Source organism: Trachinotus anak, unplaced genomic scaffold (genome assembly GCF_046630095.1).
Source record: "Trachinotus anak isolate AG129_WGS33_773 ecotype Australia unplaced genomic scaffold, CSIRO_AGI_Tana_v1 ptg000028l, whole genome shotgun sequence".
Classification (NCBI taxonomy): Eukaryota; Metazoa; Chordata; class Actinopteri; order Carangiformes; family Carangidae; genus Trachinotus; species Trachinotus anak.
The window spans coordinates 22,771,926-22,795,388 of NW_027273879.1; the positions used below are offsets into that span (position 1 = coordinate 22,771,926).

Below are 23,463 nucleotides of genomic sequence, written 5' to 3' on the forward strand. Positions count from 1 at the left end.
GGGATATTTGATATTTAGACAGTACCGTTATCCTTGCAGAGTATGCCTAATTTTTTCTAACCTCAACAAACCTCTATTTCAGTAGAATTAGGTGACGGGCGAGCAGCAAACAGAATGCCAAGAAGTCACACTGGGGCTTGTTCAAAGAATAGATATCAGAGGGTATTCCAAAGAGAGCTATAACCAGGACAGGGGTCTATAGTGACTTCAAGGACTTCTGAAAGTGTCTTAAACACTGTAGTACCCGATATGTGCCCTGCACATATAGAGGAGGTGTGGACTTATTTTAATGTAATATCCCAAGTTTTCTGTATGCACTTTAAAATTAAAATGAAACCCTAATTAATAACTGGTAAAATGATTTCTGAAATTATTTAGGTGCTTATTAAAACTCAGCTTATCATATAAAATGTTAGTTCATCATTCTTATTTATGGGAGTTCATTTTTATTTGTAAATGCCCAAAAGTTTGTGTTCCCCTTTCTAAAAATAGCAAGCTCAACAACTGCTACCAGATTTAGCCCGTTAGCTCCTGTTAACCAAAGCAACAAGAATGTTAAAGTAACTGTAAATCAACCAGCTAGAGGCTGCTGCTGTGAATAAACACAGTCACAGAAAGTAACATCACCTTTTATTTCTTTAGCTTAACAAGGATGCTAACTACCTAGCTGGCTAACTAGCTGGATGCAGGTTTGGAGCTTTGTTTATTACTCAATATCAAAGTTAAGAGACAGTGTTAATGGGAGCAGCTAACATCAGCTGGTTAATTCAGAGTTAACTCAGCAGCGTTATGTTCCTCACAGAAAGACACAACTCTGCAAAGAGCGAAAACACAGCTGCTCTGAGGTAGTTCAAACCAACAGGAGCTAGCTAACACTGCTCACACTGTCTCTTCACTTTGATTACCGATTATAAACCAAGCTTGTTTATATATTTTAGGAGGGAAAGATCAAAGATGTCAGTATGGTGTCAGTTCTTCTTCTTCCCTCAGAACGTGGTTCCTGATTTAAGCCTCAGTGTTCGATCTCCAGTCCTGGACAAATGGGCGGGAATCAAACAGTTGAAGGCAGCTCTCTGGGCTTTAGTAAGTTCCAATTTCTAGATATCTAAAGAAAATATGCAATTTGAAGTGAGAGAAATCAACAGTTGGTTTTCACAAGTTATCTTTTCTTACAGGGGAACATAGGCTCATCAAACTGGGGTCTGAACCTGCTGCTGGAGGAGAGGGTGATCCCTGACATCGTGGCTCTGGCTCATGACTGTGAGGTTCTGTCCATCCGAGGGTAGGACTCAGCTCACTGCACAAAAACAAAGAAGCTTCTCCAAACCTCGTAAAGTTGTTGCACTGAGTGGGGTCAAAAAGACCTTCAGATGCTGTTATTATAGTAATATATCAGAATCAGCCTCGCAGCAGCAGATTTCAGCTGTGTCCTTACATATTATTTACAGTCAGCCTCAACATCTGCTGTCATGCTTTGTCTTGTGCTCCCACAGTGTAAAACAAATATCATGGTTAACAGAGGAAGCCATAAAGCCACTTACTTGATGAAAAATAATGCTACGTATTGTGTGGCTGAGTGTAATGTAAACCAGGGTGCACAGCAGCAGGATCAATACGTTTCATACACAGCACCTCTCTTCATTGATTATTCAAATCTCTGCACATGGCGACAGTGAGTAATTATTAAAGCTGAGTCTTTCTAAACGGCAGATAGGTAAGCTGTTACACACAGGTTCCTCAGGAGCTGTCCTCAGGATGAGTCCTGACCTCATTAGTCTACAATGTCTCCCACATAAAAAGGTTCTAACTGACTAGTCTGATGTGTGTGGAGATGAGTGTACTCTATATTGAGAAATCTGCAACTTGCAATGCTTTCACACCTGCACTGCAACTATGAGTGTATCTAGACTTTACCTGGAGGAGCAGAATGTGAAAACATATCCAGTCCATCTGAATCAGATGGAACAGACTTTAAACAGACTTCACCTTGCCAGCTCTAGACCACAGAGTCAGTGTGATGTCCGATTGAGCCCATCAGTGAATAGAAGAGGCCATTGTCTGGAGAGTTCACAGCGAGTGAGCATATTGGTGACGTTTCTATCATTTCTCCTGCACGCTCTACCCAGGCACCGCCCCTCGCTTAAATCATACAGGGTATTATCTGTAGACGAGAATGCGTCTGACACAGACTATCTCCTGTTGTATGCTACATGTGTGAAGGGGCAATGTCTCTTCTGTGGACATATGGGAAAATGGCTCTACAGGTGCTGGTCATATAATTAGAATATCATGAAAAAGTTGATTTATTTCAGTAATTCCATTCAAAAAGTGAAACTTGTATAATGTATACATTCATTCCACACAGACTGATATATTTCAAGTGTTTATTTCTTTTAATTAACTGACAACTAATGAAAACCACAAATTCAGTATCTCAGAAAATTAGAATATTGTAAAAAGGTTCAATATTGAAGACACCTGGTGCCACACTCTAATCAGCTAATTAACTCAAAACACCTGCAAAGGCCTTTAAATGGTCTCTCAGTCTAGTTCTGTAGCTACACAATCATGGGGAAGACGGCTGACCTGACAGTTGTCCAAAAGACGACCATCGACACCTTGCACAAGGAGGGCAAGACACAAAAGGTCATTGCTAAAGAGGCTGGCTGTTCACGAGGCTCTGTGTCCAAGCACATTAATAGAGAGGCGAAAGGAAGGAAAAGATGTGGTAGAAAAAAGTGTACAAGCAATAGGGATAACCACACCCTGGAGAGGATTGTGAAACAAAACCCATTCAAAAATGTGGGGGAGATTCACAAAGAGTGGACTGCAGCTGGAGTCAGCGCTTCAAGAACCACCACGCACAGACGTATGCAAGACATGGGTTTCAGCTGTCGCATTCCTTGTGTCAAGCCACTCTTGAACAAGAGACAGTGTCAGAAGCGTCTCGCCTGGGCTAAAGACAAAAAGGACTGGACTGCTGCTGAGTGGTCCAAAGTTATGTCCTCTGATGAAAGTAAATTTGGCATTTCCTTTGGAAATCAAGGTCCCAGAGTCTGGAGGAAGAGAGGAGAGGCACAGAATCCATGTTGCTCGAGGTCCAGTGTAAAGTTTCCACAGTCAGTGACGGTTTGGGGTGCCATGTCATCTGCTGGTGTTGGTCCACTGTGTTTTCTGAGGTCCAAGGTCAACGCAGCCGTCTACCAAGAAGTTTTAGAGCACTTCATGCTTCCTGCTGCTAACCAACTTTATGGAGATGCAGAGTTCATTTTCCAACAGGACTTGGCACCTGCACACAGTGCCAAAGCTACCAGTACCTGGTTTAAGGACCATGGTATCCCTGTTCTTAATTGGGCTGGGCTCTCATAACACCTGAGCAGTGCCACAGACTGATCGACTCCATGCCACACCGCATTGCTGCAGTAATTCAGGCAAAAGGAGCCCCAACCAAGTATTGAGTGCTGTACATGCTCATACTTTTCATGTTCATACTTTTCAGTTGGCCAACATTTCTAAAAATCCTTTTTTTGTATTGGTCTTAAGTAATATTCTAATTTTCTGAGATACTGAATTTGGGATTTTCATTAGTTGTCAGTTATAATCATCAAAATTAAAAGAAATAAACATTTGAAATATATCAGTCTGTGTGTAATGAATGAATATAAAATACAAGTTTCTCTTTTTGAATGGAATTACTGAAATAAATCAACTTTTTCATGATATTCTAATTATATGACCAGCACCTGTACAGTTTGTGTCCTGCTACCTTCAGATGGCTGCAGTATTTTAATCAAGTGCAGAAGCTTTTCATACAGTATGAAGCAGCTGTGAACAACAGATTAGATTCATTTATAAACACAGACTGATTTAACCACATTCAATGTTACTTCTTGATGCTGATATATAAACGAATCTGCTGGTTGGAAAAAGAAGAAGCTGGCTATCTATTTAGTTTAGTTTGTTTGTGTGAAAGTCGATTTCAGGGTCAGGAAAATAAACTTTCATAGCCCTGCTGGTGCTCACTGCTCCACCACCCCAAAATTAGGCCCATTAACTAATGAATATGAAGGAAAAGATTTGAAAATTAGAATAAACATTACTGTCTAATTTAGTATCTGCAGCTCTGTGATTAAAATCTAATTAAATTTATGCAGGGATTGTGGTATATTTCAGGGCAGCAGTAACGTTAAAATCACAGGAAATCCTTCAGCCGTAGTTGTGATGGAATGAGATGCCACCAGTGTGACTGTGGGTTGAAGCTGTCTGTGTTTCTGTGCAGGACATGTCTATATGTGCTGGGTCTCATCAGTAAGACAAGGCAGGGCTGCGACACGTTGAAGCTGCTGGGCTGGGACGCTGTGAGGCACGGCCATGGTGCACTGTGGCCTGTGGTACTGGAGGAGCTAGAGCCACAGTCCAAACCCCACAACCTGCTGCCCTCTGTCCCCGGAGTCTTCAGGGTCAATGAGCCCACCAGTCCCAGGCACAACATTGAGACAACCAACTTACAACCCAGTGAGTCCAGACCCTCCACTTAAGCCAAAGAGTAATCTGATTCCTTTGATAACTGCCTCTGTGTTATTTACAGGTGTGTGTAATCTAGATGATGAGAAGTTTGAAGGCTGTGACTTCCCAGAGGAGTTGTCTTTGTACATGTGTCCCAAACTCATGAAGGACCTAGGTCCTCTTAACATACTGGCCTCTAGTCACTTCCGCAACCGCCTTCTCCACTCACTGTCTCTATCTGGGAAGAAGCCTCGCCCCAGCCCTTACAAAGGCAGCAGCCAAGGAGGAGGGCAGGATGGAAAACAGGGGCTGAAACCTCCCAGCTTCTCATTTGCAGCAGCAGATATTCTCCCTATTTACAACACCAGTCACCTGTCTCAAAGCCCATCAGGAGGGAGGGAGAAAAAGGCCACTGAGGATGGTGGGAGCACACTCAGCATTGGAGAGGGAGAACTGGATGTGTCAGAGGTGCGGACATGTGAGAACCAGCAGGAGAGCAGGTATGAGCGTCTTGCCGAGGAAGGACCTTCGGGAGGCGGTGGCCCCCACTTCAAAAGCCGTAGCCAGAGCTTTAACACAGACACCACCACCAGCGGCATCAGCTCCATGAGCTCCAGCCCCTCCAGGGAGATTCTGCCATCTACCACAGACCCAGACTGTGTCAGCCTCAACACTGTGATAAATGCCCAAACCATCCAGAACATGCATGCATTGACACCCCAGCCCTGCTCCACACCAATCTCAATTCCCAAGTCCTGCTCTACCTCGCTCATACCTCCTGGCTCCTCCCACACCTTGCCCTGCCGAACCCAGTCCCTCAGGTCTCCTTCAGCCACCGCCCTGAGCAGCTTAGCCGACTGCAGCATCATGTGCTCCGGCTCCAGAGAGGCGCTGGGATATTCCACTCACAACAGCTACGCAAGTCCTCGGGACGCTCTGGGCTACGCCACGCTCAGGCGGCTGCAGCACCAACGCATTCAGCCATCCCTGTCCCACAGTGAAGCCCTGGCTTCCCCAGCCAAAGACATACTGTTCACTGATGCCATCACCATGAACACAAACAGCCTAGACTCCAGACTCACTTCACGAAGGTACCTTGATTTCTACAGCACAATAATGATTTACAATGATGATGATGATATAAGTTTATTCTTTAGGATAAACCCTTTGAGATGAACCATCCACCACGTTTTGAGGGGGTCCTAACACACAATATAATTACACATGAAAACAAAACAAAATAACAATTTGAAACACGTGCAATCAAATAAACACACATACATCAAAAAATAAGTACAATGGTAAGCACAACCACCAGATGGCCATAGAGAGCCCATGAACAAATGCCTGCCCAGCAAAACTCATATATTGTGCATACATAAAATTTACTAAACACAGAAATTAAAATAAAATAAAATAAAACAAAACAATTATTCTCAAGAAATGGAGACACACTATATTTAAACACGTGGAGTGATGTTATGTTTAAAGGCAAGTTATTCCAGTCAGAGGGAGCCTAAAACATAAAAGGTCTTTTTCCAATTGCTTTTCTGACTAACGGGATGGAGAACTGTTGTGTTGAATGCCTTGTATTATATACTGACGAATGTGGTTTCAGAAACTGCTCTAAGTAATGAGGATAGTTGAAATGTACACATTTAAATATTAACTGAAGCCAATGAATGTGTCTTCTTATATTGGGTGGAGGCCATTTAAGAGAGTTGTACATTAAACAGTGATCAGTGCTATAGGGACAACCAAGGACAAATCTACAAAGATAATTGTATGCTGTATTAAACATTAGGAAGTTAGTTTTGGATGTGTTTTGATAAACAACGTCAGCATAGTCAAAAATGGTAGTATAAGTTCCTCTGGGCACTAAGTGTAAAACAGTTTCTGGACTGAAATAGAGCACTGGTTCCAAAATAAACTTTACATAAAACATGATCAATGTGATGTTTAAGCCTCCTTCAAGTCAATAAAAATGGCTCCTGTAAGATTTTCTGAATCAGAAACACATCATTAGTTAGTTTTAAGAGAGCAGTTGCTGTGGAGGTGTAAATCCTGATTGAAATGGTGGTCCGATGTTGTTAGTATGAAGATACTGTGATAACTCATTAAAGATTAGTTTTGCAAATACTTTAGCGAAAGGACAAATAATTGAAATGTGTCCATAATTATTTGGATCAAGAAAGTCAGAACTTTTGTAAATTGGAGTAATATGTGAATGCTTCCAGATAGATATTTACAAGCTGATAGTAATTTTATTTACACACCCTGAGTGAAAAAATATTCAAATCAAGAAAATATTGATATTGATATGTTGAATAAAGCCTTTTTTAGTACACGTAATTGATCCTGTGAAACCTGGCTCCTGTACCTTCAGGTTTCTGAAAGCTCTGAGCTTTGCATCCCTGGATAAGGAAGACCTGCTGAGCCCAATCAACCAGACCACACTGCAGCGCTCCTCCTCCCTGCGCTCCATCGTGTCCACTGCCACCTGTGGCTCCTATGTTGACTACATAGGCCTCGCCTTGCCTGTCAACATCAATAACATGTTCAAGGTATGGCTGATAAACTATTGGAGTGCATATTATTAAGTTTTCCTGAACTGAGGGACGATTTTTTCTTGGATTCCTTCAGATTAAAGAAACAATGTATTTCCAAAAGAAGATGAGTCCGCCATCTGAGGACCCCACTGCTGAAGTCTCCTCTGGAGACTCTGATGGTGAGAATTACCACCTACACTCAGCTCTTTCGGATTAACAGGCAACTTGATCGTTTTCTTTCTACTATGTTATTCAATTCAATTCAATTCAATTTTATTTGTAAAGCGCCAAATCATAATATACATTATCTCAAGGCACTTTACAGGGTCAGGTCAAGACCTTACTTTGTTACAGAGAAAAACCCAACAGTTCCCACAAAGAGCAAGCGCTTGGCGACAGGGGGGAGGAAAAACTGCTTTTAACAGGAAGAAACCTCCAACAGAACCGGGCTCAGGGTGGGGGGGTCTGCCTCGACCGGTTGGGTTTAGGAGAAGATAGATAGAGGGGGAGGGGGGAGGAGAGAGGAGAAAAGAGAGAGAGAGACCAGGAACAGTTGTGTAGGTAATGGTGTTATCAATAATGATGACAGATAACAGTGGTTAATAGTAATGATGAGTAGTGGTGGATCTGGATCCTGCTGCTCCAGAGGCAGAGATAACTGCAGAATGAGGACAAAGAGAGGGAGAGAGAGGAGAAGCACAAACTATGGGGGAGAAAAAAAATACAAAGTTAATGGCATAAAGTAATCGAGAGAGAGAGAGAGAGAGAGAGAGAGAGAGAGAGAGAGAGAGAGAGAGAGAGAGAGAGAGAGAGAGAGAGAGAGAGAGAGAGAGAGAGAGAGAGAGAGAGAGAGAGAGAGAGAGAGAGAGAGAGAGAGAGAGAGAGAGAGAGAGAGAGAGACCCCAGTGCATCATGGGAATCCCACAGCAGTCTAGCTCTATAGCAGCATAACTAAGGGATGGGTCAGGACATACCTGAGCCAGCCCTAACTATAAGCTTTACTAAACAGGACAGTTTGAAGCCTGATCTTAAAGGTAGAGAGGGTGTCTGCCTCCTGAACCCACACTGGGAGCTGGTTCCACAGGAGAGGAGCCTGATTGCTGAAGGCTCTGCCCCCCATTCTACTCTTACAAACTCTGGGAACCACAAGTACACCTGCATTTAGAGAGCGAAGTGTCCTATTGGGAAAATAGGGAACTATAAGCTCTCCAAGGTACGATGGTGCCTGACCATTGATGGCTTTGTAGGTGAGGAGGAGGATTTTAAATTCTATCCTGGATTTTACAGGGAGCCAATGCAGAGAGGCTAACATAGGAGAGATGTGATCCCGTTTCCTAGTTCCTGTCAGTACTCGTGCTGCCGGATTTTGGATCAATTGGAGGCTTTTTACTGAATTTTTGGGACATCCTGACAATAAAGAGTTACAGTAGTCCAGTCTTGAGGTAACAAATGCATGAACTAGTTTTTCAGCATCCTTTAGACACAGAATGGGTCTGATTTTTGCAATATTGCGCAGGTGGAAGAAGGCTGTCCTAGAGACTTGCTTTATATTTGAAGTAAAGGACAAGTCCTGGTCAAAAATGACACCAAGGTTTCTGACTGTTATGATTTCAGTATGATACACAGTGCAATGCAGTTGTATGATGGAGGGTCTAATCTGGATCCACTAAATAGCAGCTGCTCAGAGGATTTGTTGAACAGATTTAGCTCTTCCCTCAAGGTTTTCTTGAACTTCACCTAGAAGAATCTCAATTCAGGTAAGACTGTACCTGCACATTGACTCAGGGTGGTGTGCAGTCCAAGCCACTTACAACAGCCACCTGAAGCTCTTTGGACTAAGTCAATTCACTGGGGTAAAGCACATAAATAGATAAACTAATAACACAAACTAATAACAGATGCACTTGACTGCCTGTCTGTTGCAGGGAACGTTAGCCAGCTGATGAAACCCAGCCCCTTACAAAACCTTTTTTTATTTGATTTAAGGTTTTTTTCCTCTTCTTTTATTATGCATATGTGTAACCACTCCCTCCCACCCTCACACCTACCCTCATACATAGTTGTGCTATACATACTGTATAGCACAGCATACACATCACTTCCTGTAAACCTGCCAAGTCCTCCACTCGCAGCCACTCAGCTTCTGTTTATAACCACATTGTATCACAGTATCACAGTCTTGTCTTATTGTATTCATGTCATGTATTAATGTCTTGCTTTGTGTCTTCTCGCTCTGATGATGTTTCTCATTTATTGTATCATGTTGCTTATGACCTGTTTCACTGATGTGGGTTTTTTAACAACTTCAGTTCGTTATCATAAGAAACTGTCTCATCTGTAGATATATCTATATCTCTCTATAAAGGTCTTTGGAAGCATAAACTCATGTCTTATTTTGCCTCTGCGCCAGTGACAGCCAGAGGCATATTGTTCTTGGGTTGTCCCTCCGTCTGTCCGTCCATCCCATTCTCATTGACACATTATCTCATTAATGCTTTAATGGAACTTCTTCAAATTTGGACTCAAGGAGGAACTCATTAGATTTTGGTGGTAAAGGTCAAAGTTCAAGGTTAGTGTGACCTCATAAAACACTTTTTATCCATACTCAAGACTTCACACAGCAGTTATGACAAAATGTCACACAAATGGTTAGTATTGATCTGACTCTGGATAAACAGGGATGTAATCTGAAACTAGTCTGAGTCACGGAGGCAGACGAACATGAGGCGGTAATTCCAGTTGTTCCAGTTGTCGAATAACATGAGTTGACCATTGAATATTTGATGTACTGTCCATGTTCAGACGTACATCTGTTTGGGATGGCACTTCAGATAGTCTGTACTAGCTTCAGCATCTCTTCAGCGTCTGCTGTGTGTGTGCTCAGGCCCCAGTGATGGGCAACGGCCAGAAAGGCTCCCATCTCAACTCAGCATCACTGAGCTGATGGCGGTGAGCCGGGAGGAACAACAGCTGATGCTGGGCTCAGAGGAGACGGGTCTGCAGGAGCACACTGATAACAACTGTCTGTACTGTGCTGGACTGTGTGTGCTCGGCTACAACTCTCAACACAGCAACTCAGGTGATTTCCTGTTTCTGGCTGAATGAAACACACGACAGCTAGTAGACGCTACAGTATCTGAATGAGCTGCAAACAGCGTGGTTTTTGTTATGAACTAGTGGAACTGTTTTCACCCTCTTCCTCAGATCTAACAGAGGTGAGCCCGATATCTGATTGGTGCAGTCCACCTCCAGGAAACCATCTGGAGGTCGTGGTCCAAGCCAAGCTGTCAGGGGTGTCTGGATTCAGTGACACTGTGTCCCAGGGATCTGGGGGAAGTGGACACAGCACAGAACTTGTTTTGGGTAGGTGCTTGGAAATAATGTGACAGTAGATAATTCTGTCATGTTTCAGATACTGTTCCTGTCCATCCTGTCTGTCCTCAGAATCAACAGTAACTGCTGCCAAAGGAGCTTCTACAAAGAACTGAATTAAGGCTCTGAATAAATTCCATATTGATAATTAGAGATATTTGATTGGAGATATATCAATTCCATATTGATATATCTCTAATTTCAGATCATTGTTTCATATTCTTTTTGTACTTTTGCAGAGGTGAAGTCCATCCCAGAGGACGCGCCGGCCGGCAGGGTCCTGCTGAGGAAGGAGGTGCTTCGTCTGATCATCAACCTCAGCTCCTCTGTGGGGACCAAAAACCATGAGGCCAGCCTGTTGACGTGAGGCTGAAGCTGTCTTTGTACCTCTTGCTGCTGCTGTATATTGTTTTCATCCATCCAGCCTGTTCTGATCTGTAAAACATTCTGTAAACGTTCTCTTGTAGGATCAAGGAGAAGTTCCCCTATGCATTTGATGACATCTGTCTATATTCAGAGGTGTCCCACCTTTTGGCTCAGTGTATGTTCCGCCTGCCCTCACGCCGCTTCATTCAGGAGCTCTTCCAAGATGTGCCCTTTATGCCAGTAAGCAGTTCCTATACATATATACAGCTTTTACACAGTCACATACATTTGAAAAGGAAACATTTGTAATGCTGCTGCCCAGCATATTTTATTCAGCCCAAAACCATTTTTCTGCATAAAGTGAGTTTTAATCAGTAGATGTTTCAGATGACATTTAGCTGCGATGAGCCCTTCAAACAGTGCCACAGGCTGGGCTACTAACTTTTCACTTTGGCTTAACCTCCGTCTGCAAGCAACATAGCATTGTCTGCTGTAAGATCCTAATAATGCTAAACTGTTGCACACTGTTGAACATGATCCAGCGCAGCAGAGAAACAGATTTGAATTACATGTTTGTTTGAAAAAGAAAAACAGTGTATGTAAGTTGCTCTTTTTTTTCTTCAACAAAAATAAATATTTTGAGAGATTTTTGTTTTATAAAGTCGAACAAAATCATCATATTTAATATTTAATGGAAAATCCTTTGCAGCCAGTGATGGCCTCAAGTTATCTTTATTGGTCCCAGATAATCAAACTTGGAAGCTGATGTTGTCAAAATGTTTTATTGATCTCTGTGGTGTGTAATCTAGGTGAGTCACCAGCAGTAACATCAGCTCTGTAGCCAGTGGTTTCCCTGGCTGTTGTGTCTGTGGTCGCCTGGTCACAAGTTGAAAAAGTTGAGACGTAGTGATGATGTTCTAATGTTTTTCACAATGTAAAACTTGAAATTAAAAGAGGAAAATAAAAATCAAGTGTTTTCAGAACATATTTACTCTAAATAAATTCAGATGATTAAATCATTTGTGAAATTGCAACAGGAGGCAGGAACAAGGGCGTCAGGAGAAATCAGTGTAGCTACAAAAATGACTGAAATAGATTTCCTAAAAAGCACTACAGTGATTTAGCTTTGCACCTCCACAAAGTTCAACACATTTTAAACAGTATTTAGCTTTGTGTAGTTTGAATTTCCATTGTTATTTGTGTGTAATTTGTCTGATTTTAACCTGTGCATCAAACTCAATTCAAGAGCAAAAGAGATTTGAAAACAGAACAATGACTGACTGAAGTTTCAGCACCTGATACAAACCTCACAACATGAAATGCAGTTATACAGATTAGTCACCATGACTTTTACTGCAAAGTACACACAAAGAACACACACATGCTGATTAACTGCCTGTGTGTTTGTCAGCTGTATGAAGAGGCAGAGAGCATCCTGTCCTTGTCACCACAGAAGGCTTCGGCTCACCGCTCTGAGCCCTGACCCTGATCTTCTCCAGCTGCTCTGTCTGCTCTTTCCTCATCGACAGCTCATGACACAGCAGAGAGGAAGTGACAACTTTCTAAAGGTTATTCTACTCACAGTGACCCAGCAAAGTCGGTTTATGCTAAAGTTGGTTTTCCTCATGGTCCTCTCACCCTGTGATGCTGGTTGTCAGTGTGAGTGTGTGTCTGCTTCTCACTTCACTGCTTTGAAAGAAAAGAGAAGAAAAAACAGAAAAAGAAGCTCAGCTTTCTCACAGTGGGTCGTTTAACTTTAACATGATGCTGATGATGATGTGCCAACACAGTTTCTGTGCTTTTGATGTAACACTAAACTTTTCCTGATTGTGAGAGGACTCGTTTGTGGTGGATGTTGATCAGTCTGATGTTTGCACACCATCGGCAATCATCAAGTTTCCTCTTCTCTTTTTTGTTTAAGTTATTATCAAATTATTATCAAATTTTAATCATACAAAATAAAAGTTTGAGCTCAGTTAATTTTTTTTCATCTGTACAACCTCTCCTCTCAGAAGCTAGCAGGTACTGAGTGTACTTAAGTTCAGCTTTGCCTGATAAATATTTGAATGACCATGCAATGGTATATGCACATTGTTGAATATGTAGTGATTGTTTTATTTATTCGTGGGGCATATACAGCATAATCAGTGCAAAATTTAGCTTTTCACTATTTTGTTGCTATAAAGAAATTTTCAACCGCAGTTATGTGGATTAATTTGCTTTTTCACTTGAGATTTGCACAAAGAGCTTCATTATGTCAAAGAATGTTAAGAATCTGAACATAATTTCTATACCTACTGTTTGATATCAGGTTGAGGTAAAGGTTTTATTCTGAGGTTTTGACACAGTTTTTATCCAGAATTGTTATAATCTTGACCTTTGGCCACTTTTTGTGTCACTGAATACAAATGTTTGGAATTGAATACAGAAATGATCTAGACTGAAGGATGTCTACGAATGTTAGGTTGAAGGCAACTGGACTTGCTGTTTTGGAGACTTGATGCCTTTCAGTTATGAGGCTGTATCAGTTCAACAGACTAGTGGAGAGTCCCAGGTGTCCCCGTGAGCCAAAAGTCACCTGGCACTGGATTCACCTGTGTCTCCTATACTTGCTTCTTGGATGTGTAAAATCCAGGAAGAACGAGCTTTGAGAGATCGAATGAGCAAACTGGACAGAAACATCAGATTTACACAGGAGACACATTAGACTGGCTGTACTGGAGTGTGCAGTACACACCAGGCATGACAGGGGAGTCACAGTAAACCTTCTCACACTGGTTTTTGACCCCCACCAGCAACTAGAACACAACATTTCAAGCAAAAGCTGCAGCAAAAATTATGATTATTTGCATAGGAATGGTACATGTGGAGCCTCATTCAAATAATTCACTCAGGCTCTGTCCAGCTACAGTTAGTGGGCTAACTGTTTAAGACAAACAGGTAACAGATCCTTAATGGGACAGGACGCTGTTCTGAGATCAGATGTAAGGAGAGATATCACTTCACGCACTGCTTGCCTTGCTTGCCCTGACGGCACACCACTGCTAGATATAAAAGCTTTTAATGACACGATCTGTATGATTCACCTGAAGTGTAGATCATATGCCACAGTAAGCTCGTCCACCCACAGTCACATGTTTGACTGACTCACTGAACTGGTGTTCTTTATCTTCATATCACACGTTGTATTCCTCCATCCACATCTGCTGTGTCAGAGGTTTGTCAAGCAAGCAACAGGATCTTTGGAACATCCTTCCAGAACTCCAAAAAAACAAAACAAAATGAAGTTTGTCACACTTTTATTTTCTTTTTTTTGTAATTTCCTTTTTTCATTGACATTCAGCATCAATCAAACATTTCCATACAGTGTGTTTCAGGTTTTAAACCGAATTTATATGACATATTTGTGTTTGTCACAGATCTCAAAGTACTTCTTTACATGCATATAAGAAAGAAGGAAAAAAAAAAGAAAAAAACCATGAACGAGTAGGGAGTGACCTTTTCTCTTTAACACAATTAACGATATGTGAAAATGTATGCCATACATTTTTCCAATTTATGATTGACAAAAGCTGTTATCTTCTCCATTTTATAAATGTCCATTGTAATTTCCATCCAATATCTGAATTGTATGCTTTTCTAAACAGTTCTGTCGGACATGTACTTGGTTTGGTTACATTTATCACTTGGTTACATTTGTCGTTTTCATATTAACATAGCATTGTGATCGCAAGTATCAATAGAAATCTTCAAAATTTCAAAACTGAGCAGTGTTCCTTCTGTAATTATTTTGCATAAAGCTGTTATTCCTTTAGCTGTCCAATCCTGAAATCTAGTATCCAATCTATTTGGTGTAAAATCTGAGTCATGTGCACACCATTTAAGAATTACAATATCTCCCTCCAACTTAAATTCATTTAGAACATTGTTTCATATTGTAAGAGTCCATTTCACCCATGGATTATCAATAGTATTTATGTAGTTCTGTAAGTTGTTGGCTAAAATTGCTTGTATGGGAGTGGGGGATATCCTCTCCTCAATATTTTTCCATTGAGCAGTGTATGGTGGGTTGAACCAGCATATCATTGCTCTCATCTGTGCTGCAAAATGATTATCTCTAAGAGGGGGCTAGTGTCAGGGCTGAACAATGGCTCGGACTCAGATGCAGATTGACACAGTAGCGAGTTCACAATGTCCTTTAATCAGGCAAAAGTCGGTACACTGGAGATCAGTCCGCGGAGCAAAGGTATCAAAATCGGTGGGCAAAGGCAGGGTCAAAAACCAAAAACTAGACAAGATACGAGTAAGGCACACGGGGAATAAAGGCTGGAACGTAGTCATACAGAACTAGACGAACTGGCACAGAAGGGAGGGAACAGTGAGACTAAATACTCAGGGAGAGGGAAGACAATGAGACACAGGTGCAGCACATTAGGGCAGGGCAGGTAATCACACAAGGGGAGGACACATGAGGGCAGGAAGTGAGGAACCTGAAACGAGAAAAGAGGTGAGTCTCAAAATAAAACAGGAAGTACAAGACAACACACTAGGGGAAACAAAAAAGGGAACTCAGCTATCCAGCTGAGGCATGACAGCTAGCCCCGCCCCCCTTTTCTTTTGTTAACTGCAAGGTTTAGAGGCGGACCCTAGGTCTTTAACCTTGCCATATATATCTTGATAACATTTTGTCCCATTCATTAAATTGGTTTTGGTTAACCTCAATTGGCAGAGTCTGGAATAGATATAACAGTCTAGTAATATATTCATTTTTATAGACTCAATCCTTGAGATGAGGCTAAAGAAAGGAATTAGGTTCCACTGATAGTTTTCTTACATCTTTTGGCATATTAATGCCCAAATATTTAAAAGAATCTGTTTGCCATTTCAATGGGTATCTGCTTTCAATTTCTCTTGTTAGGCTATATTTATATGAAAACAGCTGGGTTTTGCCTATGTTGATCTTGTATCTGGATATTTGACCATATTGTTCAAATGACTGCATTAATTCAGGTAAAGATGATGATGGTTGTCCTAGATCAAAATATCATCTGCGTAATAGGCCAATTTATGCTCTGTCCCTTCAATATTAATTCTTCTAATATCATTTTGTCTGATGTATTGAGCTAATGGTTCCAAATTTAAGCAAAGTAGTGGTAGTAGTAGTCCCCAGAGTAGTTGGGACCATGCACAGCCTGTCTTGTCTTGAGCCTGTCTCTTGTCCATTTATATTAATCCTTGCAGTGGGATTGGTATATAATGCCTGTATAGTTTTAATAATTGTATCATCTAAACCAAATCTATGTAGGACCCTGTAAAGAAAAATCCAATTAACTGAATCAAATGCCTTTACGGCGTCCATACTTATCACTACTGCTTCAATTTTATTTCTTAGTATATGATCCATAACATGCAGTGTCCTTCGTATATTGTCTTGTGTTTGCTGTTGATAAATTCTGTCTGGTCATCATGTATCAATGTGGGAAGGAACTCTTCTAATGGTTTGGCCATGATGGAAGTCAATAGTCTTTAGTCTACTTTGAGAACAGATATTTATCCTTGCCTTCTTTTGGTATGGCTCAGATTATTGCTTGTCTCCAGCTGGGAGCTGTCTCTTTATACCACTCTGCTGTATGACCATCTGATCCTGGTGATTTATTCAAATTAAGTCTACTTACTACAGTTTTTAATTCACCTTCAGTTATGGCGGTAATCATCTTTCTATTTTGTTCCTCATTTAAGGTGGGTAATTTTAGGGAATTTAAATCACACCTCCACCAGGAACTTTTGAATACAGAGTTTTATAAAAAACTTCCAAAGCTTCCTGGATTTCACTAAGCTTATTTTTCACAACTTTTGTTCATGGATCCCTAATTCTATGGATTGTATTCTCTGCTGTCTTTTTTTTCAGTTTCCACGCTAGTGCTTTCAGAGATTTAGATCAACTTTCAGTATGTAATTCCTGTAATGTTTTATTCCTTACCTTTTTGTTATATGAAGATATTGCTATAATTTTCCCTCTCAAGACAGCCTTCAGGGCATCCCATAAAGTCGAGGTTAGACCTCTCCATTGTCGTTGAATTCTAGGCAAAGTTTAATTTCTTTTTTAATCTCTTCCTTAAAAAGTGGATCATTTAGTAGATTTGAATTGAGTTTCCATGTAGTGTTCTTTGGTTGCAAGTTTAAGTCAAGTCTTTTCTTGTGTATAAAGAATGAGGATCAGAGTAGTAAGTATAATCTCTCTCCTGCTGTCTGCTTCCTCCCACTGCCCCCCAGGCGGACGGGACAGCTGCTGACCTAGGCTCTCCCTCGGTGTGATCACGTTAATAGGCAGCCCTCTATCTTTCATGTCTGCGGTCGCCTCCTGCAGCTGCACTCCGTCCTAATAGTAAACTTGTAGTTTGGCTGGGATTTTGAAAGTGGATATTTTTTTGCTTTAACACCCACTTGGCTTCAGAGTATTCCTTGCGTTTCTGCAGGACTGCTGGGGGATAATCTTGATCAAAGCATATCAGTCTTTTGTCCAAAAAGACCAACGTCCTTCCCCAGGCCTTGCGTGGAAACTCCTCTTTGGGTGTTTTTTTTTTTTGGGGGGGGGACTGACAGGAAGGGGGGTAGAGAGAGGGGAATGACATGCAGGAAAGAGTGGGACCGGTCGGGAGTCGAACCGGTGACTGCTGCTAAGAGCGTCTTGCGTTCAACATGGTACGCGCCCTAACCACTCGACTACCGGGCCGCCCCGTCCTCTTTGGTTTTATATCTTAAAACTCGGACTATTATAGATCATGGTCTGTCCTCCCTCTCTCCGGAGGGTCTCAGGCAAGCGCCCCATGTGCTCTCTCAACGTCAAGCTCTATAGGCGGGGAAATCTCCAATGCGTCCTGCAGTAACTTCTCCACAAACTCCACCATAGATGACCCCTCTGCTCCTGCGGGAACATGATAGATTATTATATTCTCCCGTCTTGGTGAAGTTTCTTTCCTGCTGGTTCATCACTTGAGCTTTGCCATCTTGTTTCTGTGTCGGAGCTGTTCTCTGCATTTTCTTCGTTTGCAGGTGCCTCAGTGGTGCTTTTTTTGTTTCCATCCTTTTTCCCCATTCTTGCCCCACTTTTGAATTAAGCGTACTCAGAATATAATTTATATCTGATGGTTTAATGGGGCAAAAATATTTTTTTTCAGAGGAGCTGTTAGAATAATAAGATGACATCGCCGGAACCGTCTTTCATACTTTTATTTTGAAGGCAAAATAATGAAATGAAGGCGGTGTGTTATACATTTTCAAAACTGCCCCAGACTGCCGGCCTGAACACATGCCCATATTTGGTTCTGCTCATAACACCACAAAATGGCTCCACAAAACATCATGTTTTACTGTTTGATGTATTCCTCCTACCAGGTCCGATAAAACCACCTCAAACATGGTCACAAAATACTTTACATACACAAGACATTGATGATGCTTCATGGCAAAAATTCTTCGTTTTCATTTAAGGGCGTGGCTCTGGCGGCACAGGAGTCATTCTAACTATTATATTTTGTCCAATCTGTTCCACTCTTGGTCAGTAGATGCATAACACATTGGTGATGCTTCCCTGTGAAAATTGTTAGTTCTCATTTAATGGTCTGGTTCTTGTGTTGGGGCCAATTTCAATGTTGCCATAAAACAGGAAGTTGTTATGACTCAAATATACAGTACATTGTCCAATCTGCTCCAAACTTGGCATGTTTGATGACAGTCTCACACTGAAGACTGAAAATGAAATGAAATGAAATTTTCATGGTCTGGTTTACACTTGATATAAAGGGACGTGATGCATGGCTGCATCACATGGCCTCCTGGCAGTGGCCCCAAGGTTGCAGTTTTGATTATATTATTTGCCGCTATACACCGGCAAACTTACTGACTGCTACTAGATTTCACTAATTATTTCCTGTTAGCTACAGCAACAACAATGTCAAAGTAATTCTGAAGCAAGATGCTGTTGCTGCAACTGAGCACAGTGCATAGACGTAGTTACTTAACCTTAATAGCTATAAGCCCTAGCTGAACAAGGCTGCTAATGCTAATGCTACCTACCTGGCTGGCTGAAGAGCCAGTGTTAGCTAGAATTAGATAAATTAAAAAACAGACAATAGACAATCATATTAATAACTTGCTTGAGATATTTTCTATTTGATTTTTATTTTAGATTTAAAATGTTTTTTTTAAATATCCATTTTTCAAACATCTGTTTGTTGTTGTTGTTGTTGTTGTTTTAACCAATTACACTGATTTTCTGTCTAGTTTTATTTCATAATCACTTTTCATGACAGTTGCATAAAGATAGCAAGCTGAAGAACTGCTACCAGATTTAGCCCTGTTTGTCCCTGTTAGCCAGAGCAACAACAGTGCCAAAGTAACTCTGAATCAAGATGTTGTTGCTGTAACTAAGCACAGTGCGCAGGCACAGTAACTAAACCTCATTAGCTTTACAGCCTTAGCTGAGCAAAGCTGCTAATGGTGCCTACTTAGCTGGCTAATCACATTAACACAGTCAGCTTGAAAGTGAAGAGCCAATGTTAGCTGCACTAGCTAGCTCCTGTCAGCTAGAGTGACCACAGAAATCAAAAGTAATATTATGAAATAAAACCGGACTGAAAATGTAATTTTAAAGTAAAATATTATGAACATGAGATTAAGCTGAAATCCAATAAAACTGTTATTATGAGTAATATTTTATAATAATTTGTTCAATTCTACATTTTAAATTATAAATTATTTTACAAATGACTGCTTCCTTACATGTTAATTAACTTATTTGACATTGAACACTTTTGGCTTCTGTACTGTGTGAGTGTGTAGTTTTTGTTTACAGCTGTTAATGGTTGCGTCACTCATGTTCTTGTTACAAGTGTTGTTATTGCTATGCAATATACCTGATTATATTTCTGATGTAATGACTGCTATGAGCTAAGAATGGACTGTTTGTAATTATGTTCAGTTTATTCAGCTGGAACTACTTTATGCATTATTTTAAAGAAACACATGGACAAGAAGTTTATTTGACTAAGAAGTTAAGTCTTTATGGGAGGAGGAATTATGAAGATACAGTTTATTATGTGATGTTGTGCCACTACTAATTAAATTACAATTAGCACTTCCCACTGATAACTTTTCTTGTTTTGTGATCTTTGTTTTGTGCTTTGTCATATTTTTACCCTCCTCTGATAAACTGCACACTGGTGAACCAATTTCAGGGAACATCTTTAAGTAAACTAATGTAAATCTGACATTTTAATAAGACAGAAAAGGTTTGGAATATTTAATTTTTGTTTACATCAGAAAAGCTCATGAGGATAATATTGTGTTATAATAAGTGTTTTACTTATGTAAAGCAGTTTGGATCATGGAGATCTATTCTGTATTGTAAATGATTTTTCCTCATTTCTCTTTACGGTACAGGAAACAAATTTCATGACTGTTTTGAAGAAGGCCCACCACACTGAGAAAAACACAAGTTTTCATAAAGTCATTTTTAAAGTCATCTGATCCATAAAGCCAACTCTGGTCAAGTCTGGTTTATTTCATTATTTGAAACACAGGCATTAATGGAGGAAAGAGCAAAATGAAAATCTGCTGACAGTTTGTTTGCTCTCTTCAAAACAGGTCTCGTATCAGGGCCTATTCCACCCTGAGCTCATTTTCAAAAATAAGAACATGTTTCATATTTCATCAATATTTGATATCTTCTGCTGCTATGTATAAACATTTCTTTAAGTTTAATTATATTGAATAGTCTTGTCTCCTTTTCAGGTTGTAGCAGCAGGTTGTGAACATTAATAGCTGCCACACAAAACGTTTCGTCTTCACCTACAAATTTTGAGTAAATCTTTTGAGTTTTCTATATTTAGAATTTCAGTAACCTTCAAAAACACAAACATGAAGATTCACTTAGATGTTTGAAAGGTTCAATAGACAGGTTTTACACTGGATTTTGGCTAAAATGCTAAAACCTCAAATGTAATTTCAAAGCCTTAACAGAGTTAATAAACACTATGCTGTTTGAGAGGGGATATATTGATGACCCACAATGCATTTCTCAGGTCCCATTTTATGCTTTGATTTGTGTTTGTTTTAAAGAAAATGATGCATATGTAAAAATAATATGATAATCTAACACTGACAGTCTGCTGCATATTGATTATGCCTCTGTGCCAGCGACAGCCAGAGCTGGAGGCATGATGTTTTCAGGTTGTCAATCCGTCCATTTTTCGTGAACATGGCATCTCAGTAACGCCTCAAGAGAACTTCTTCAAATTTCAAACGTTCACTTGGACTAAAGGATGAGAAGATTAGAATTTGATACTCAAAGGTCAGTGTGAACTCACAAAACATGCTTTTGGCCATAACTCACAAATTCATTATGACACAATTTCACACGAATGCCTGGCCATTATTCAACCCTGTAACTCAGGAAGGGGAGATTGTGACCGTATTTCCTTCATTTTGGCTGGTTGGTGGAGGCAAACAACCTTGAGGCAGTAATCCTACTTTTGTTTTTAATTTGTTGCTCTGCATGAATTACTTTGTAACTTGCTTTAGGTTATTATTATTGTTATATGAGTTTACTTTTGATAGTTAAAGTATGTTTTGATGTTAATAGTTCATTTACCTTATGGTTCAGAATCTAAATATTTCTTTCACCTTTGGAAATTGCAGGAAAAACGTATGTGAGTACTTCTCACCTGAACCTGTGAGTTCATTTGACTGACAACAATCAAAAGGTATGTTTCCTTAATGGCTTCAGCTGAGAGATGGAACAACAGATACAGAGTTTGTATAACAGTACATTTTCAGTTTCAGTTGATCATATAGACTCTATCTCTAAATTAACAAATGTTTGAAAACTTAAGATGTAACTACTGCCAGTAATCGATCATTTATTGAGCCTGTTTTAGACTTTAGAGCAATAGTACAATCTGATAAAGGGATCCACTGTAGTGGATTCTATGGACATAAATCACTATAATTGGTAGTGTGCTGTGCTGTATGTTCCCTGCACACAGTTATTTTGTGTGCCTTTCTGTGTTAGGTCTATGGATAGGGTGAATACTGCTCTTTTGTTTTTTGGGAGTTAAAAAAAACATACATTTGTAGCAACAGAAAGAAACTGTCTGTCACTATTTTCCTGTAATTTCTACACCAGTCAGATTATCAGTGAGCAGCTGTCAGCACCTTCAGACATTTCAATACAAGAGTTTGACAAAAGGCCAGAGATACTTAGTTCTCTTTAGACAGAGTCTGAGCTGCTTTTCGGAAAACCTCTACGCATTCTCAGTCAAATTTAATCTACCTGAAAAATCACGTATTTTACCTTTGAAGTTCATGTTGCAAAAATCCTGTTTTCAACATCTCTCACTTTGGATTAGGAGAAATTGTTCATTTGCAGATATGAAAGGCTGTGTATTGTGAGCTTCACAAACACAATGAATGTCCTTCACACTGTCCTCTCAGGTCAGCTTGGACCCCTCCACCATACACAATCACTGTGGGCACTGGCCGAGGCCACTAGAGGGTGCACGGGAGCACACATGAAACAGCACATGTAAACCAGGAGAATCTACAATCCACAAGGACGTCCTACTGAAGTCTGGATCCCATCCTGTTCTCCACATCATCTAGGAGTGACCTGACTCAGAGAAGTGGTGACACGTGTAGTAAAACACAATAAAGACGCTATTATCACTTTCTTTTTTATAGTGGTTTGTTCATGTCAAGGCTGTTAATTGTCAATTAGCAGTAAAGATCTGCAGAATCTAAATGTATTTGATCTAATCTGAGCACATATCTAAACAGAAGTGCTTTGGAGAGTTGCACATTATTCACAGTATAAGTTAACATGGTTTCCAGTCTGCTGTTCAGCACTTGATGTGGCTACTTTAACTGCAGTGCATTTGTGTTGCAACAACAACCATGAAGGTGTAAAATTGACTTAGAAAAAAGGCATTTTGTTGTGTAGCTCCTTCATTTGTGAGTCACATATATATTGTTATTTTTGTTATTTTTAGAGTTCATAATAACACATGGGTGGACATGTGCGACTTCACATGCCTTACATGACATGCATATTCAGTCACAGCTATGAGGAACAGAGACTGTTTTAAAAAACAAGTGAAAAAATGGATGTTGAGTGAGTTAGCATTGTGAGACTGGTGTTTGACCTTGTGTATGTTTTTATTATTTGTATGGCTATGTAATTTTGATGTTAGATGCATGTAAAATGGGATATCACATGCACACGTCAAAAAAGACAGGGGTGTGGACATGTGTGCACCAAACCACACACTTTCTTTCTTTCTTATATTGTAGCATGTGCAGAGTGTAACTAAAGAATAATATAATTCAACTTATTTGTAATTAAGACCTTATGGATCCTTTCTTTTTCAAGGGTAATATTTTCTACTAAATTATCACAGTAGAATCACAAGGCCTGAATCCAGAGCTCTTTTAGTTTATTTTGACTCAGGAGAATTTTTTCTTCAGGCATCTGGATGTCCATGTGTTTATGTTTCCTCATTTAACCTGAATGACTGAATGAATGAAGTGCACAGCGGATATTTTTAATCTGTAAAATTACAATCCCTGCTGATTTTTGCAGTTTTAGGATCAGATGGTTGTTGTGACAGTCAAA

The 23,463-nt window shown here is 40.2% G+C and overlaps 1 protein-coding gene and 1 long non-coding RNA gene across 4 annotated transcripts in view; both read left to right on the plus strand.

Moving 5' to 3' along the window:
• The window catches only part of LOC139611464 (rapamycin-insensitive companion of mTOR-like), a 40,366-nt gene extending 23,021 nt beyond the window's left edge, over positions 1 to 17,345 (plus strand). For all 3 annotated transcript variants that reach the window (XM_071466182.1, XM_071466184.1, XM_071466183.1), the window contains 11 exons: positions 991 to 1,083; positions 1,176 to 1,282; positions 4,280 to 4,515; positions 4,589 to 5,597; positions 6,893 to 7,070; positions 7,150 to 7,234; positions 9,940 to 10,134; positions 10,260 to 10,418; positions 10,667 to 10,790; positions 10,895 to 11,033; positions 12,205 to 17,345. In XM_071466182.1, coding sequence (XP_071322283.1) covers positions 991 to 1,083; positions 1,176 to 1,282; positions 4,280 to 4,515; positions 4,589 to 5,597; positions 6,893 to 7,070; positions 7,150 to 7,234; positions 9,940 to 10,134; positions 10,260 to 10,418; positions 10,667 to 10,790; positions 10,895 to 11,033; positions 12,205 to 12,276 — 2,397 coding nt within the window. In that variant the 3' untranslated portion in view covers positions 12,277 to 17,345. The remainder of the gene's footprint in view (positions 1 to 990; positions 1,084 to 1,175; positions 1,283 to 4,279; positions 4,516 to 4,588; positions 5,598 to 6,892; positions 7,071 to 7,149; positions 7,235 to 9,939; positions 10,135 to 10,259; positions 10,419 to 10,666; positions 10,791 to 10,894; positions 11,034 to 12,204) is intronic.
• A 56-nt stretch (positions 17,346 to 17,401) lies between these two features.
• LOC139611884 (uncharacterized) lies at positions 17,402 to 22,762 on the plus strand. The gene is made up of 3 exons (XR_011686374.1): positions 17,402 to 21,144; positions 21,492 to 21,556; positions 22,287 to 22,762. It is a non-coding gene; the product is annotated as an uncharacterized lncRNA (long non-coding RNA).
• Positions 22,763 to 23,463: the final 701 nt, after the last annotated feature.